The 19,137-nt window shown below is 42.5% G+C and overlaps 1 protein-coding gene across 1 annotated transcript; it reads right to left on the bottom strand.

Moving 5' to 3' along the window:
• Positions 1–1,037: 1,037 nt before the first annotated feature.
• Positions 1,038–17,233, bottom strand: LOC139323281 (outer mitochondrial transmembrane helix translocase-like). The gene is made up of 10 exons (XM_070952586.1): positions 17,230–17,233; positions 15,033–15,238; positions 13,032–13,130; positions 11,752–11,872; positions 9,823–10,023; positions 7,987–8,093; positions 6,517–6,606; positions 5,371–5,421; positions 3,540–3,715; positions 1,038–1,158 (listed from the first exon to the last, which is right to left on the bottom strand). Exons 1-10 carry the CDS (start codon positions 17,231–17,233, stop codon positions 1,038–1,040), a joined length of 1,176 nt encoding a protein of 391 aa, XP_070808687.1.
• Between the last annotated feature and the right edge of the window lie 1,904 nt (positions 17,234–19,137).

Here is a 19,137-nt window from a genome sequence, read left to right as displayed (position 1 = left end):
GCACTGCTTCATAAAGAATGCTTTGCTACTCAGACAATATCTCAACATAATGGGTTGATATTTTGTATGAGTGATACTCTTGGCTCCCTTGATTCGTATGACTTCTTTCTTTATAGGGATGTTTCTCAATTTTGCATCACCCCAATAACTCCCATAATTCTCAGGCAGCATCACCAGATGTTGGAAGTTTCTCTCCCCAGCATTTTTGGAGTATCCTTCAGATGGTGAAAATCTACCCTCCATCGCATAATGTTCATTTTTTTCCTTGTTGAACTATCCCGCCACTTGTCTTCATTCCTACACGTTCTTTTTAGCTTTCCCTTTAACATTACAATAGAGCAGGGATCTCCAACCTTGGCAACTCTAAGACCTATGGATGTCAACTCCCAGAATTCCCCAGCCAACTATGGCTGGCTGAGGAATTCTGGGAGTTGAAGTCCACAAGTCTTTTTTTTTTTTTTTGTAATTTTTTTTTATTTTTTCCAACATAAACATAAAAAAGAAAAAATTTTCAAGAACAAAGTCTTGGTCCAGTCACAAATGGGTACACTAATTTAACAAATGAGAACAAACAATTTTAACATAAATTCCAACATCTTAATAAATCTTTCTGTTATCTCATCATACATCCTAATCTCCTACTAAGGCAGAGCTCACGTTTATATTCAATTATAAATTCAATTATAAATCAAAATTCAATACCGCTTTATCTAAATTTTTTTATCCCTTGCTCCTTTTAGCAAGAACATTAAACACAAAGACAACCTATTCTGTTAATCTATATATTTACCTTACAATTTTATCACCACAAATCTTAAATTCCAAATGTATACAACTCAATTTTTATTTCAATTTATTAATCAAAATTTCTTTCTATTTTTCTCGTTTTCTAAACCCAATTCATCCTATCATGTTCTTAAACTTTTACACAGAGATCTCAAAATTTACCATTTCAAAGTTCACAAGTCTAAAGTTGCCAAGGTTGGACACCTCCTACAGTAGAGCAATTGCAGTGAGGTTAATCTTTGTTCTCCAACTCAGTCCAAAGCTGGCTCCATCAGCCTTGCCGAAGTGGCTCCTCGGGACTCCTTCATCTTTTCTAGGGCGAGCAGCAAGTCAAGCTGAGTAAGTGGCCTCAAAGGATTTTCTTCCAAGTCCCTGGGCAGGAAGGAAAGAAAAGGCTTTCTGTTAGTTCTTTCCCTCTAGAACTCCTTGCTCTTCGTTTCCATTGCAACGCCTGAACGTTAACTCATAACTGGTGAACTGTTCTTACTCCTTACCAAGTTTGTTCCGAGTTGGGATGATAAAAAACACCAGGCAGTTGCATGAAATTAAGTTTGATTATTCTTCCTCCAAGAATTACGAGAGCAAGCTGTTAGGTGGATAGATGGAAAGAGTCCCTCCATCCAGCAATACCACCCCGGTCGCCCAATAGCAATAGCAATAGCACTTAGACTTATATACCGCTTCACAGTGTTTTACAGCCCTGTCTAAGCAGTTTACAGAATCAGCCTATTGCCCCTAAAAATCTGGCTCCTCGTTTTACCCACTTCGGAAGGATGAAAGGTTGAATCAACCTCAAGCCGGTGAGAATCGAACCCCTGGCTGTGGGCAGAGTTAGCCTGCATTGCTGCATTCTGATCTGGGAAAGAAGGAAGGAAGGAAGGAAGGACGGAAGGAAGGAAGGAAGGAAGGGAAAGAAGGAAAGGAAAGGAAGAAAGGAAAGGAAAGGAAAGGAAAGGAAAGGAAAGGGAGGGCAATAGCACTTAGACTTATATACGATGCTTTACAGCCCTGTCTAAGCGGTTTACAGACTCAGCCTATTGCCCCTAAAAATCTGGCTCCTCGTTTTACCCACTTCGGAAGGATGGAAGGCTGAGTCAACCTCGAGCCGGTGAGAATCGAACCCCTGGCTGTGGGCAGAGTTAGCCTGCATTGCTGCATTCTGATCTGGGAAAGAAGGAAGGAAGGAAGGAAGGACGGAAGGAAGGAAGGAAGGAAGGGAAAGAAGGAAAGGAAAGGAAAGGAAAGGAAAGGAAAGGAAAGGAAAGGAAAGGAAAGGAAAGGAAAGGAAAGGAAAGGAAAGGGAGGGCAATAGCACTTAGACTTATATACCGCTTCACAATGCTTTACAGCCCTCTCTAAGCGGTTTACAGAATCAGCCTATTGCCCGCAACAATCTGGCTCCTCATTTTACCCATCTCAGAACGATGGAAGGCTGAGTCAACCTTGAGCCGGTGAGAATCGAACTGCCAAATTGCAGACAGCAGAAGTAGCCTGCAGTACTGCCCTCTAACCACTGCGCCACCATGGCTCCAATACCCTTCTCAAGATCATCCCATATAAGAATTTCCTTCCAGTCTTTGCCAGAGCCTTTTGAGAATGCATTTAACTATCCTTGGAATATATACCTTATCTCATTTCCCTGGACAAGCTATCTCCAAGCTTTTTCAACAGTGAAGAGTAAGAAGCCAACAGTTCTTAAAGAAAGCAAAATAAGACCTGGTTTCTGAGTCCCAAGAAGAGCCTAAACGCTCAAATAAAATATTCTACTACAGGTAGTCCTCGATTTACGACCACAATTGAACCCCAAAGTTTCTCTTGCCAGATTTCTGTGGTTAAATGAGTTTTGCGCCGTTTTATGGCCTGCCTTGCCACATTTGTTAGGTGAATCACAGCAGTTGTTAAGTTAAGGAAACACGGTTGCTAAGTGAATCTGACTTCCCCGTTGACTTTGCTTGTCAGAAGAAGGTTGCAAGAGGGGATCACGCGACCCCGGGGACACTGCAAACGTCATAAATATGAGTCAGTTACCAAGCATCCGAATTTTGATGGCGGGACCATGGGGATGGTGTAACGCGGTGATGCCTAACCTTTTTGCCATTGCATGCCAAAAGTGGAGGGAGCACAGGGGGGGGGGCGTGCGTGCGTGCCCGCACCCATAATTCTATGCACCTCGCGCATGTGCGCATGACCCCCCCCATGCTGCCCACGCAGTGGCACGATGAGCCCAGTAGGCCCGTTTTTTGCTCTCCACAGGCTCCAGAGCCATTCTAGGAGCCTGGAGAGGGTGAAAACGGCCTTCCCCACCACCCCAGAGGCCCTCCGGAGGCCGGAAACAGCCCGTTTGCTGACTTCCGGTCCCACCATTTTCGCCCTCCCCAGGCTCCTAGAAAGGCTCTGGAGCCTGGGGAGAGCGAAAAACGGGCCTTCCCCCCCCCACACACAGGCCCTCCGGAGGCAGGAAACAGCCAGAGCTGAGCTCGCGTGCCCACCGATATGGCTCTGTGTGCCACCTGTGGCACGCATGCCATAGGTTCACCATCACACGTGTAACAGTCCTAAGCATGAAAAACATTCATGTCATGTTTTCCAGCGCCATCGTAACTTTGAACTGTCAATAAATGAGCTGTCATAACTCAAGGACTACCTGTACTGTAGTCTATAAAATGTTCTAACGTTGCTGGAACGCAGCTTCTTCCAGCAACCGAACCCAGGAAGAATCGGGGGCGAAGGGGCAGAAATGAAAAATGACTTACGTCTCCTCTGCACTCCCTCTGCGGTGCAGCAAGTAGGCGATCTGTCTCATTTGTTGTTTTCGGACATAATCCCGCACGCGATACGTGGCTGCGTCCCGGCACAGTTCCCACAGGTCACTGCCGGAGTAACCACGTGTTTTCTCTGCCAGCTCCTTCAGGCTCACGGCGTTGCTCATCTGAGAAACATCCCCAGTAAATAAAATGGGTTTTGTTTGGAGCTTCTCTCAGCAGCAAGGAATATCAAACCTCTCTCTGTATACCGATGACTGCATCTCTAATGATCCATCTGTTAAACTACTGAAGTTCGCAGAAGACACAACAGTGATTGATAGGACTCATTCGAGACAATGATGACTCCGCATACAGACCGGAGGTTGAACAACTAGCCTTGTGGTGCGACCGGAACAATCTGGAACTGAACACACTCAAAACCGTAGAAATGGTGGTAGACTTTAGGAGAAACCCTTCCATACTTCCACCTCTCACAATACTAGACAACACAGTATCAACAGTACAGACCTTCAAATTTCTAGGTTCTACCATATCGCAAGATCTAAAATGGCAGCTAACATCAAAAAGTCATCAAAAAAGCACAACAAAGAATGTTCTTTCTGTGCCAACTCAGGAAGCTCAAACTGTCCAAGGATCTGCTGATTCAGTTCTACAGAGGAATTTTTGAGTCTGTCATCTGCACCTCCATAACTGTCTGGTTTGGCTCTGCAACCCAACAAGACAGACACAGACTTCAGAGGATCATTAGAACTGCAGAAAAAACCATGGCTACCAATCTGCCTTCCAGTGAGGACCTGTATACTGCACGAGTCAAAAAGAGGGCTGGGAAAATATTTACAGACTCCTCGCATCCTGGACATAAACTGTTTCAACTCCTACCCTCAAAACGATGCTATAGAGCACTGCACAGCAGAAAAACTAGACACAAGGACAGTTTTTTCCCAAACACCATCCTTCTGCTAAACAAATAATTCCCTCAACACTGTCAAACTATTTACTAAGTCTGCACTACTATTAATCTTCTCATTGTTCCCACCACCCATCTCCTTCCGCTTATGACTGTATGACTGTAATTTTGTTGCTGGTATCCTTACGATTTATATTGATATTGTTTCCTGATTGCTACTTTGTACCCTATGACTATCATTAAGTGTTATACCTTATGATTCTTGATGAACGTATCTTTTCTTTTATGTACACCGAGAGCGTATGCACCAAGACAAATTCCTTGTGTGTCCAACCACACTTGGCCAATAAAAAATTCTATTCTATTCTATTCTATTCTATTCTATTCTATTCTATTCTATTCTATTCTATTCTATTCTATTCCTATTCCATTCTATTCTAATCCTTATTTCTATTCTATTCTACTCTAATCCTTAATTCTATTCTATTCTATTCTATTCTATTCTATTCTATTCTATTCTATTCTATTCTATTCTATTCTATTCTATTCTATTCTAAAAGTTGACTTAGGTACACTCTGAACATGCTCTAATCCTTTCAGCAGGACATAGGAAAGAACATCTAATGGGTCTCGTCATAGATCAGAATTGAGAGCTTTTGAATGCGTTTTTAGAATTAAGCCCAGGGCAGCCACATACAGCCTGAATACTATCTGCGAGCATCCATTGTGCTTCAAATGTTTCGGGGTTTTATTGCCGAAAAGGGTCGTATGAATAAACTTTAACTTGCTGCTCTACAGTGAAACCTGTCATTGACTACAGGGATTTGTTAACATTCCAGAAAGGGTTTTTCCACAACTCTTTCCTTGAATAAGATCTAAGTTGAAAACATGGGAAGAAAGCAGGAAACTTACATTTTCTCCAGCAAGAATTAGCTTCAGGATATCTTGTCTTTGCCTTTGGCTCTGTCAGAGCAGAGAATGGGATTGAAAACACGATAACAAAAAACGAGGAGAGAGAAAGAGAGAAATTTGGTGGCTTTGAATCAGTCTTGACTCTTGGTAACCGCCTGGATAGATAGTTGTTCTGACTTAGGCTTCCCAAGAGCATGAAGCAGAGTCCTCGTCCCGACAAAAAAACCCTTTTTATTAAGTGACTGTGAATTCGTCTCATTCACATCCAGCAACGCCTTTCAAGGGTGAATTTACACTCACAGACTTTATCTGGCTTGGAGACCTGCCAGGCTGATATCTTCAAAATTTGGCAAGGAGAGTAACGAACCAATTAAGTGAACTAATTGTCTCCTGCAAACTCACTCCCCCTTTTGCTCCTCTTTTATTCCCTCTGGGAGGGGCCATTCATCGTCCACCTGTGGCCTTACTCCCTAGTCGACCCTTGTTCTTTAGCTGTTCCCTTCATCTGGCAACTCTGCGCATGCACACACTGGGAACAGGCTTCAGCTGTTCCTCTGCCTCACTGATGTCTGACTCCGAAGGCAGCTGATAACTATCAGACGGCCCTGGCCCTCTCTCTGCCTCCGACGCAGAGCCCTCATCAGAGCCTTCCCCAGTCTCCAGGATTGGCCCATGTTCCTCCCCAGCCTCCTCACTGTCCGAATCTGCTGCCAGCTTCACTGGCCGCTTGGGGGGGCCACAACAGCAGTTTTCTTAGCAATATTTCAGAAGTGGTTTGCCATTGCCTCCTTCCTAGGGCTGAGACAGAGTGACTGGCTGAAGATCAGCCAGCTGCCTTTGTTGCCTAGCCACCACTGCACTAACCTGGCTGCCTGCCTCCCTCTTTTTCCCATCTTCCTATCTGTGTTGGAGGCATTTAAATATGAAATGTTCTACATGTTGCTTTCTGTGTTTCTGCAATAATTTTTTGAGGCCATCTAGGCCTCCCTGCCACAAACTCTCTGATTTCAGGTACGTTCTCCCTGAAGAACCTAATGGTTTGACTGACTGGATCTTGCAAAGTCCATATCGGAGGTGATCTTACTATCCAGCAATGTGGGTGGTTGGGGAAGAGGGTTTGTGGGAAGAGAAGTCACGTCTACTCACAGGTAGTGCAATATGAAATGTTGTTGGCATTCTCCTCAGGATGGCTGGGTCCACATCTTGAGGCCTGTTGGTGGCTCCCAGCACCATTACCTGAAATAGATAGATTAAGAGATTATCAGAGTTGGAAGAGACCTTGTAGGTCATCTAGTCCAACCCCCCTACACCATTTCTGACAGATGGCAGTCCAGTCTCTTCTTGAAAGCTTCCAGTGATGAAGCTCCCGCAACTTCTGAAGGCAACTTCTGTTCCATTGGTTGATTGCTTTCACTGTCGGAAAATGTATCCTTATTTCCAGGTTGAATCTCTCCTTGATCAGTTTCCATCCATTATTCCTTGTCTGACCTTCGGGTGCTTTGGAAAATAGGCAGCCCCTCAAATACTGGAAGACTGCTATCCTGTCTCCCCTGGACCTTCTCTTCACTAGACTAGTGTTTTTATTATTGTGAGCCGCCCTGAGTCCATTGGGAGATAGGGCGGCATATAAGCCGAATAAATAAATAAATAAATAAATAAATAAATAAATAAATAAATAAATAAATAAATGAATGAATGAATGAATGAATGAATGAATGAATGAATGAATGAATAAATGAATAAATGAATAAATGAATAAATGAATAAATAACTGAATGAATGAATAAATAACTAAATAACTAAATGAATGACTAAAATAAATAAATAAATGAATGATTGATTGATTGATTGAATGACTAAATAAATAAATAAATAACTAAATAAATAAATAACTGAATGAATGAATGAATGAATAACTAAATGAATGAATGAATGAATAAATAAATAAATAAATAAATAACTGAATGAATGAATGAATGAATGAATGAATGAATGAATGAATAAATAAATAAATATGCCCAGTTCCTACAACCATTCTTCCTAGGTTTTAGCCTCTAGTCGTCTGGTTGCCCTTCTCTGCACTCTTTCTAGAGTCTCAACATCTTTTTTTATAGTGTGGTGACCAAAACTGATCACCACATCACCATGTGCTAACCTTCAAAAGTGACCACGTAGTTTTAATTTAATTTGTGATGTTTTAACATTTTCTTTTTTCAGTAAGTTGGTTGAGCATAATGTGCAAACCAGGGAAATGCACAGAACTATGGCTCTGGTGGAAGAACGAATGGTCCATATTTTGTTTAGCTCAGCAGACTAAAAGCATAGTGATTAACACCAGCTGCCTGCAATTACTGCAGGTTCGAATCTTGCCAGGCTCAAGGTTGACTCAGCCTTCCATCCTTTCTAAGGTAGGTAAATTGAGGACCCAGTTTTTGGGGGCAATAAGCTGATTTTGTATAAATATACAAAAGTATGAAGGCTATTGCTTAACGCATTGTAAGCCGCCCTGAGTCTCCGGAGAAGGGCGGCATATAAATCAAATTTTAAAAAAAAAATTTTTTTTTAAGGCTGGCTTGGACTCAATTTGCATTCATGGATCCGAGCGCCAAGCCTCACCTGGCAGTCAGATGCCGTCTGCAGCCCATCCCAAAGACTCATGAATTCTGCTTTCATCATAGCTGTGGCTTCATGGTCAGTTCTGGAGCGGTTCCTCAGGAAGGCATCTGCCAGACATGGGTAGAACATTAAAACAATAGTTTAACAAAGTTGAGTTACTGCTTTTCTCCAGATAGTGGTCCGTTTCCTTTAGCAAAATGCTTTCTCTTTCATCTCATTCTAAATCAATAGCAACATGCAGGGGAAATTAGTCCCAAAGGTGCTTTTTCAGGAGGCAACTGGACTTTCTTGGGTTTTTTTAATTTTTTTTTTAAATTTGATTTATATGCCGCCCTTCTCCAGAGACTCAGGGCAGCTTACAGTGCGTTAAGCAATAGCCTTCATACTTTTGTATATTTATACAAAGTCAGCTTATTGCCCCCACAAACTGGGTCTTCAATTTACCTACCTTAGAAAGGATGGAAGGCTGAGTCAACCTTGAGCCTGATGAGATTCGAACTTACAGTAATTGCAGGTGAGAATTGAACTCGCAGAACTTCCGTTCTTCTTGGATGAGAAGCGAAGTGTTTTCAAAGGGAAAAAAAAATCAGGAAAATCCAGTTGCTTTTTGGAAAAGTACCTTTGGGACAACCATGACCTGGATGATGGAGAAAGTCCCATCATTTCAGTGGAAATTAGGTTTTTCCAAAGACTGAACCATTGTTTCTTATGTTATGATATTATTCTACCTTCTCTTAAAGGGTACTGACACTAAGGATGGCAGAAGACAAAAGAATCCACAGGTTTTTTTTTAAATCTAGGATTTAAAAGTTCACCCTATCCCCTTTGGCATCTTTCAGGAAGAATAGAAGAATAGAATATTAATAGAATGATATGATATATTAGAAATATATGTATAAGAGGTATATTAAGATAAGAGAGAGAAAATGTATAAGTATGGATTACCAACGCAAAACTGTTGAAAAGAAGAAAGTGTTAATATCTCCCTTTTGTTTTTGTTTTTGTTTTTAAAAAAAACTGTTTAATATAAATATGTTTTTTAAAAAAGAATATTGATAGTATATAATGGATTAACCTGACTAGGTGGCTCAGTGGCTAAGACACTGAGCTTGTCGATCAGAAAGGTCGGCAGTTCGGCGGCTCAGATCCCCAGTACAGGTCTCCTGCTTGAGTAGGGGGTTGGACTAGATGACCTCCAAGGTCCCTTCCAAGGTCCCTTCTGTTACTGTTACCTGTTACCTTTCTCCACCATGGATATATTACAAAATGGCACGAGCAACAGGAGGGCCATTCATAAACATTTCCGTTTTCTTTTAAAATAAAAGGCAAAGAAGCGTTGCTAAAATATGAGGGATTTGTCCAAGCGCTTATTAAAAAGTTTGATTCCCTACCCACCAATGCTCCATATCACTTCTTTCCAACTAAAGTGTTCTGTTCTAATAAAATCCTATTTAATGGAAAGACGCCCGAAAGGACCTAAGCAGAAAACTATTGATTCAATGCAGTACCCCAAGGGCAGTGGTGAAATCCAATTTTTTTTTACTATCGGTTCTGTGGGCGTGGCTTGGTGGGCGTGGTATGGCTTGGTAGGCGTGGCAGAGGAAGGATACTGCAAAATCCCCATTCCCACCCCACTCTGGGGCCAGCCGGAGGTGGTATTTGCCAGTTCTTCGAACTACTCAAAATTTCCGCTACTGGTTCTCCAGAAACCTGTCAGAACCTGCTGGATTTCACCCCGCCCAAAGGGTACGTTTTTAAAATCAAAGCCGATAACAAGGAAAGAACATTTAAATTGCAGTATGTGATACATAAGAAGCACCCAGACTGAGAACTTACCTATTTCATCGATGAAAATGATGCAGGGTTGGATTTTGATTGCCAGAGAAAAAACGGCCGCCGTGAGTTTCTGTGACTCTCCGTACCATTTGTCCATCAAGGTGGGCGCTTGAAGGTTGATGAACCTGCAGCTGGATGCCTGGGCCATTGCTTTGGCAAGGAGGGTCTTGCCACATCCTGGAGGTCCATACAGTAGGACCCCTAAATAAAAGGGAAAGTCATAAGCCCATATTCAGGTGGTTTTCCTACCACCCACCACCTAGGATAGGATAGGATAGGATAGGATAGGATAATAGAATAGAATAGAATAGGACAGGATAGGATAGGATAGGATAATAGAATAGAATAGAATAGAATAGGATAATAGAATAGGATAGGATAGGATAGGATAGGATAGGATAGGATAGGATAGGATAGGATAATTAGAATAGAATAGAATAGAATAGAATAGAATAGAATAGGATAATAGAATAGAATAGAATAGAATAGAATAATAGAATAGAGTAGAGTAGAATAGAATAGAATAGAATAGAATAATAGAATAATAGAGTAGAATAGAATAGAATAAAGTAGAATAGAATAGAATAGAATAGAACAGAATAATAGAGTAGAGTAGAATAGAATAGAATAGAGTAGAATGGAATAATAGAGTAGAATAGAGTAGGTTAGAGTAGAGTAGAGTAGAGTAGAATAGAATAGAATAGAATAATAGAGTAGAATAGAATAGAATAAAGTAGAATAGAATAGAATAGAATAGAATAGAACAGAATAATAGAGTAGAGTAGAGTAGAGTAGAGTAGAGTAGAGTAGAGTAGAATAGAATAATAGAGTAGAATAGAGTAGAGTAGAATAGAATAGAATAGAATAGAATAGAATAGAATAGAATAGAATAGAATAGAATAGAATAGAATAGAATAGAATAGAATAGAATTCTTTATTGACCAAGTGATTGGACACACAAGGAATTTGTCTTAGGTGTATATGCCCTCAGTGTATGGAAGTATTTTACTAGTGCTAGCTGTCAACACACAGCCATTCATTGAATCAAAGTTCAAAGTTAACAACAGCACTGCAAACAGTGACTTTTGACCAGTTCTCCTACTTATGACCACTGCAGCATCCCCATAGTCACATGATCGAACGTCAGGTGCTGCCAATCAGCATGTATTCATGATGGTTACAGCATCCTGGGATTGGACTGGATTGTCATTTGCAACCTTTCTAGGGTTGCAGCTTCTGATGAACAAAACCAATGGGAGAAGCTAAATTCGCTCAATGACCACATGATTACACTCAACAACAATGGCAAAAGGTCATAAAATGGGGCACAGCTAAATTAAGAATGTTGCTTGCTTAGCAACTGAAATTTTGGGCTCAATTTGGCCCCTAGGTCAAGGAGTACCTGTATGTGGGGCCTTCCTAAAAGCTTCTGTTGATTTGCCTATTGACATCCATAGACAACAAAATAAAAATTACGTTGACATGGGATGAACTGAGGCAGAAGCCGGAGGGCAAGGGGCCTGAAATGACTCATTTGCCTCTCAGGACTCTAAAATGAAGGTGTCAACTTGCAAAGCTTTCAAGTTGCCATGAGCAGGAGGGAGGGAGAACTGATAGAGCTGATTGATTTCCCTAACTGAAGTGCATTCCATACATTCTTCCTGACCGCAATCAGAAGGAGGGTGTTGGGTTTCACAGCCAGCCAAAGTGGTTAATTGGAGAATGTGATTTATGACATGGCCAGAGAGGAGGGGAGAGACAGGGTCATAGGGGAACGTAAATCTACGTGGGATTAGTTCTAACTGCATCCGAATATTGCCGAAAGGGTGCTCCTAATAAATGACTGTATTTCTTTTGAAGTTCGGCTCATGGCTCATGAATTAATTAGGGCATCTTTCGGAAACTTCACAGAAGACATGCCAAGAATACCTTTGGGGGGCTGGCAGAGCTTGGAGTGCTCGAACAAGCGTGTCTCTTGCAAAGGTAAAATCACGGCGTCTCGAAGTTCGCTGACCAGCTCATCTAAGCCTGCAACATCGTTCCAAGTGACCTGAAAATGGAACAAGGTTATGAAGGGCTGAAATGAGAAAGTGGTTCTGAACCATTTAGTAAGAGCAGCTGTTCCAAACTGGGCCAAATCCAGGGGTGGGCTGCTGGGGGTTCGCAGGGGTTCGGGAGAACCTCTAGCTCAGATTCTGTGCAGTTCGGAGAACCCCCCCAAATCCCACTCCTGGCTGACAGTGAGAACAATCAACCCATGGAACAGAAGTTGCCTTCAGAAGTTGTGGGAGCTTCATCACTGGAGGCTTTCAAGAAGAGACTTGGTGGTGACTTGAAATGGTGTAGGGTCTGCTGCTTGGGTGGGTGGGGGGAGGTTGGACTAGACCAGGGGTGGGCTTCAAAAATTTTAGCAAGGGGTTCTCTGCCTAGCTGCTGGGTGGGCATGGCCATGGTGGGCGTGGCATAGTCGGCCTCTTGTACCAAGGCAGGGGGGGCATTTTTGCCTTCCCTGGGCTCTGGAAGCTTATCTCGAGCCTCTGGGAGGACGAAAACGGCCTCCCCAGGCTCCAGAGGCCCTCTGGAGGCCAGAAACGGCCCCATTTCTGGCCTTCCCGAACTTCTGGTAGGCCCGTTTTTCACCCTCCCCGAGCCTCTGCGCGTACCCTGCACTTACTTGCATCCAAAACAGGTTGCGTGGGGACTCCTGGGAGGGGCGGGGAGGGGTAGGCGAGGCCAGCCAGGAATGAGATTTGGGGATTCTCTGAACTGCACAGAATCTTAGCTAGAGGTTCTCCCGAACACATGCGAACCTCCAGCAGCGAACTCCTGGACTAGATGACCTACAAAGTCCCTTCCAACTCTGTTAATGTTAATCTGCTTTAAGGAAACTTTTCATGCTGTTGCCACCATCTTCTTTGAGTTTGCTCAGCAGCCAATCAAGGGCCAAATAGCTCTTTCCAGTTGTCCAGCTACCTGCAGATAGAATCGCAAGTCACCGTTGATGCTGGGCAGGAGTTCTACTTACCTTTACTACCTGTTCGCAACGGGATCGCATTGCACAGATTGCTGCGCAGATCGCTGATGATGACATCCAGGGCAGTGGGCGGGACCTCCTGCTGGTTTTACTACCGGTTCTTGCGAACTGGTCCGAACCGGGGGCAACCCACCACTGATGCTGGGACAAGGGAAACAGCCATTCTCCCTCTTACCTTTATGTCCCTGGGAACCACCAAATGAGCGACAATGTTCATCTCGTGCTCCGTCAGCTTCAGCTTCTCTATTCCAATCTGCTTCATCAGGTCTTCTGCCTGTCCAAGGAGATCAAAAAGGTGGGGTGGGATTAAATTCAAGTATAATTTCAAGGTTGAAACCTGCTGTTTAGCTTGATGGGGCACTTTCGTTTTAATGAGCTGTAATTGCTGACTGGTACTATTACTATATTCAGCACAGGTGCCCAGTACAGGTTCAGAAAATGATTGTAGGTCTTCATAATAATGAGCACAAAAGAGATGCAATTAAAAATCAATTCTGCACGGTCACTGAGAAGCAAGCGGCTTTTTTAAAGCAGCATCAAACGGGCAATGAGAAGCAAGCACAATTATTTTGAGGAAATTATCCCAAATAGAATAGAAGAGAAATAGGAATAGGAATAGGAATAGGAATAGGAATAGGAATAGGAATAGGAATAGGAATAGGAATAGGAATAGGAATAGGAATAGGAATAGAATAGAATTCTTTATTGGCCAAGTGTGATTGGACACACAAGGAATTTGTCTTCAGTGCATATGCTCTCAGTGTACATAAAAGAAAAAATATGTTCATCAAGAATCATCGCACCGCCATCGCTACCGGTTCTCTGAACCACCAGCCACAATAGCTACCGGATCGCCCGATCCGGTCCGAACTGGGAGGATTTCACCCCTGGTGTTCCTCACCCTGACCCAACATTCTAGCCAAATTGCCTGGGAATTGGTGGAACTCTAAGCTCATCGCTTCTAAATAGATCAGTCTGGGGGAAGGCTATTATAGAACGCTTCCATGCACAGACAGGAAGGCTGTGATAATTATTTCCTGGAGGGAAATGTTCCGTTGTGTTTTATCACCACATCCAGCATAGCACAAAGGAGGAATGCCCATGATCAGAGATGTTTTAGCCTGTTTTGCGCAGTAAGGGTTGAAAGAAATATTATCTCCTAGCAAGCTATCCATTCATTTCTCAACCTGATTCTTTTGCTAGATCTTGGGATTGTTGGTAATTTCCTTTGCAGTTTTGTTATGCAATATCTCACAGCATCTTTACAGTTCTGGCTCGGACAAAGCTAAATATGTCCCACCCTTCTCTGTTCCTATACATACCAAACTTCCAACTTTTCAACTGAGCTTCATCTCAGCTGTCACTACCTATGACTCAATGTAGACCATAATAGTTGAGTCGGTTCAATTCACTGGTCTTCAATAGCAATAGCACTTATATGCTGCTTCACAGTGCTTTTACAGCCATCTCTAAGTGCTTTACAGAGTCATCCTATTGCCCCCAACAATTTGGGTCCTCATTTTACCCACCTTGGAAGGATGGAAGGCTGAGTCAACCTTGAGCCTGGTGAGATTCTAACTGGCAACTTGCAGGCAGACAGCAGACAGCAGGTGTAGCCTGCAGTACTGCACTCTAACCACTACGCCACCAAAATGAAGAATGAGAAAGGGAATAAGAGAGGGAGGGAGGAAGGGAGGGAGGAAGGAAGGATAACAATAGTACTTGGACTTACAGTATATACTGCTTTACAGTGCTTTCCAGCCCGCTCTAAGCGGTTTACAGAGTCAGCCTCTTGCCCCCAACAATCTGGATCCTCATTTTACCGACCTCAGAAGGATGGAAGGCTAAGTCAACCTTGAGCCTGGTGAGGTTCGAACTGCCAAATTGCAGGCAGCCGGCAGTCAGCAGAAGTAGCCTGCAGTACTGCACTCTAACCACTGTGCCATCGTGGCTCATAAGTAGATTGTTTTATGCTTCTAGTACCCATCACAATGTTTTTGCTTCTGCTTTTAAAAAAAAAAATTAGAAAGGCAACTAAGGACACAGCAAATGAAAAGGAGTTTAAGGACCAGTGATTTTGTTAGAACGTGTCAAAAATATTAGACCAATCATGATTAAATAGTGGCTTTAATTTAACGATGGGAACCCAGCCGCAAAACATACTTCTAGTACGTACTCTTTTCTTCAACTGGATTCTTTGCTTCTGGGCTGGGTCTAGGGCATCCGAGACCCACTTTATACTGAAGTAGGTGGTGGCTCCGAAGACAGCCACACGGAGAAGAACGAGGCAAGCTTCATTCCGTGTTAGGGGGCGAGTCAGGAAGTCCTTGGACAGTTCCCCCAGCAATATCTCCAAAGTGTTTCTAGCTCCCAAACTGGAACCTAGATTAAAAATTTAAAATGGTACGGAGATAGGAGAGGTTAGAATATAAAGATAAATTCCTGAAGCCATTCATCAGCATTTAGTACTGCTGTTAAATTATGAAATTATAGAATCAAAATCTGTCAACTATAAAATGAGTGCAGGTCTCTACAGTAGTGGCCAAAATTGTTTTGGGAAAAGTGTATTTTTGAGGTTTGATGGCTAATAACACCACTTTTTTTTGGGGGGGGGAGTTTCAAGATAATCATATTCCACTTCTGGAATGGCCTGGGAATAACCCAGACCTTAACCCAATTGAAAATCTATGGAGCCGACTAAAGAAACTTGTTAGTCCAAAGCGACTCAGCAATAAAACCCAGTTAATGGAAGCAATCATTCAATCTTGGTTTCACATTATAACAGCTGCAGAATTAAAAGACTTAGTTCACTCCATGGGAAGACGTTGTAAGGCTGTAATTCATGCTGAAGGTTACCCAACTAAGGATTAACTGACATGGGGATGTTTTTTGTATATCTCCTTTTTTCTACATGTTTCACTTTTCTTCTTTATGCTGTAACTGCTATTCTAATAGCAAATCCTTCATAAAAGTTATTGCATTACATTCTTGGTTAAATTATCTTTCCATTGATATATAATTTTATGCTACTACTCCAAAAAAGTAGTGTTATTAGCTAGTTTTAGAAAATACACTTTTCCCAAAAGGTTTCCACAATTTTGGCCACTACTATATCTAGAGCAGGGATGTCAAACTTGTGTCATCATGTCAGAGTCACGTGACGTATTGGGACTTTTTTCCCCTTCGCTAAACCGGGCGTGGGCGTGGCCAGCGCTTGACGCATCTGGCCTGCGTGTCACAAGTTTGACAGCCCTGATCTAAAGTACTTTGGATCATGCAATATAAATTCTTCAGTTGTATCTTTGCCAATAACATAGTCCCATGCTATAACAACAGGAAAATGAATAATCGCTCACAGGTAGAGTGTGTATGTTATATGGAAAAAATCCCAGATTACACTCTTAGAACTTCCAAATAAGATTTGGATTTCCTGTCTAAAATCTTTCAGGGTTGTAGTCAAGTCACTAAAATTGAGCTAGATATAGTTTGCTCCACGTAAGGCAGTCCTGACTGCTTGGGTTCTCACAATACTCCAAAATAACAATGTTGGTTTGATATGTAAGATACACTAAGCCACAAAATAGCCAACCATATTTCAGCCTAACATGTTGAATCAGTTTACATTTCTAATTGTGGTTATGTAAAAATTACGCCATATCATCATCATCATCATCATCATCATCATCATCATCATCATCATCATCATCATCTAGACCAGGGGTCTCCAACCTTGGCAACTTTAAGACTTGTGGACTTCAAGTCCCAGAATTCCCAATGCCTGCACCAGGAAACTGTGCTATTCTCTAAACCATGTTGTGACTGGTTGGCTTTAACGTCTTGCTGGAAGCAAATAACCGAAGCTTGCAAATTTATACTCTTTTTGCAATAAATAGAGAAGCTGCTTGTGGATTTATGTAAACAAAAATAATAACAATAATCATTTTAAAAACACCCAGTGGTTTAGCATGGTCGGAGAATTGACGCAAGCGGTATGACAGGATGCTTCCCCCCCCCCATGTGACCTCCAAACAGGGACATCCTCGGAGGAAGGGAAGGGAGGATTGGAAGGCGAGGCATCCTGTTTTAATGGAGATCTCGGGTCTCTGTGTGTGTGTGTGTGTGTGTGTGTGTGCAATCTTGTGGCGAATCGGGAGGGACACTCTTTAAGGCCGACAATCCCGGGGACCTGCTGTTTTGCTCCCCAGATTATTTGGTCCCCAAATTATTGGCCTTAATTTGTCCCTCCCGGTTCGCAACAAGACTTGTAACACGTCGTACCGGCAGGAGAACGGGCGGCTTCTGTCGCTGACCAGGGTGCTGAAAAGGGCTGGGATGAGGGCGCAGCGCGCAGCGCCTTCCCCAAAGAGACTCACCCATCCGTCGCTCTCGCCGCTTCTCCAGTCGGCTAAACTCCCCGCGCAGAAAGAAACAAGAGCTGTGGGGGAAAAAAAATCCTTCCTACTTCACTGCTCCTGACTTCTGCGCATGATGGTGGAGCTTGAAATCAAACGGTTGGCTGCCAATGAATGGAGCAACCTAGGTAAGGCTGAGCGCCAAAGACTTGAGGCTTTTGAACTCTGGTGCTGGAGAAGACTCCTGCGAGTCCCTTGGACTGCAAGGCCATCCAACCGGTCAGTCCTAGAGGAGATCAACCCTGACTGCTCTTTAGAAGGCCAGATCCTGAAGAGGAAACTCAAATGCTTTGGCCACCTAGTGAGAAGGAAGGACTCCTTGGAGAAGAACCTAATGTTGGGAACGATGGAGGGCAAAAGACGAAGGGGACGGCAGAGAGCGAGGCGGCTGGATGGAGTCACTGAAGCAGTCATCGTGAGCTTAAATGGACTCCAGAGGATTGTAGAGGACAGGAAGGCCTGGAGGAACGTTGTCCATGAGGTCGCGATGGGTCAGACATGACTTCGCGACTAACAGCAACAGGTAAGGCTAGAGCTGAGTTTTGCTTTGGGGTTTTAACACGCGCCCCCGGTTTTAAGAAACAAAATGTCATTTGTTAAAATCGAAATTCAGCCCAGAGATGTATTATTTATTTATTCAATTTATATCCCGCCCTTCTCCAAGTGGACTCAGCCAGAACTAAAACACATACCAATTCAAAATTTAATTTTTTTTTAAAAAAAAAGAATTATATGACTTTGGCCCAAAATTTAAAACATTCAAACTAAAACCCATTGACAATTTAAAAAGCTAAAAAAAATCTCCCTCTCTGGACTGCTTATCTGACTGCCCTTGTGTAGAAAATATCTCCTACCATCGGGCAGGAGATATAGAAGCATAGCCAGCCGAACGAATAGGCCGAAAAATAGCTTTGATCCGTGGGCCGTCAGACTTCTGAACGCAACGTAACTCCACAATTAGGTTTAATATGATAGACTTGCAGGGCCAGTGCAAGTGCAACATGTTCATCCCGGTATAATATAATATAATGTTATATATGTATGTATATGGGGATGTGTGCTAGTTATTACTTATTTGGGTTTAGGGATTTATTTTTCTTTTATTTATTGAGTTATTGAGATATATTCTGTGTTTCAGGGGTGGGCAGCTGTATCAAGGGAGGGTCATTCAACCTCATTATACACATGTTGTGCATTGAGAATAAGGGTTTGATATGAAAATGCATATGCTGGTCTGTATGTAGGGTGTATGGGAAGCCCCTAACAAGGCACATCTATTTATGTTAATTCAGAAGGAAGAATTCAGCAGGATTTACTCCCAAATTCTTCACTAAAGGTATCTTAGTTGAGGAACATTTCAATCTGAAGTAACTTTATCAAGTTCAGTGGGACTTTTATAGCCAGAGAGTCCTATCTGTATTGTACAGATAAGCTGTGAAGGTTGAAATCTTATTTACCTGAGAATAGGTGTCACTGAACCAAACAGAATTCAAGGGCACTCATTATTTCAGTTGATGATATCTTGCAGATTAATTTGAGACCCTGTAGGGAAGAAACCTACATGCAGGGAGAATGCTTTGAGATACAAAGCATTCTTCAGACATAACCTTCTTTTTTTGGGCTACCAGATCTGAGTTGCAAGAATCCAGATGACTAAATGGCAGACATGTCAGAGTATTTTTTTTTTTTGAATGTCTTTGTTGCTATTTAATGATTGCCTGAGTTTTTGCAATCTGGCTTTGCACATTGGTTGCCAGTTTTTGTTATTTGAGTTTGCTGTCAGCGTTTCTGCTTACACAGTCATATACTTGGCAGTCGAGTAATTCAGATTCATAATCAGCCTGGCCTAAGAAATTAAATTACTCTAGG

This window comes from Pituophis catenifer, unplaced genomic scaffold (assembly GCF_029215685.1).
Source record: "Pituophis catenifer annectens isolate HBS135680 unplaced genomic scaffold, rPitCat1.0.hap2 SCAF_12, whole genome shotgun sequence".
NCBI classification, from domain to species: domain Eukaryota; kingdom Metazoa; phylum Chordata; class Lepidosauria; order Squamata; family Colubridae; genus Pituophis; species Pituophis catenifer.
The sequence above is the reverse complement of the archived record's forward strand: the minus strand, read 5'-3'. Positions and strand labels throughout refer to the sequence as shown.

Excerpts from the sequence above, each read along its gene's own strand:
- LOC139323281 (XM_070952586.1), bottom strand. Across the intron at positions 11,873-13,031 it reads TGGTTCCCAGGGACATAAAG|GTCACTTGGAACGATGTTGC; the intron begins GTAAGAGGGAGA and ends TTCCATTTTCAG. Across the intron at positions 10,024-11,751 it reads GCTCTGCCAGCCCCCCAAAG|GGGTCCTACTGTATGGACCT; the intron begins GTATTCTTGGCA and ends CCTTTTATTTAG.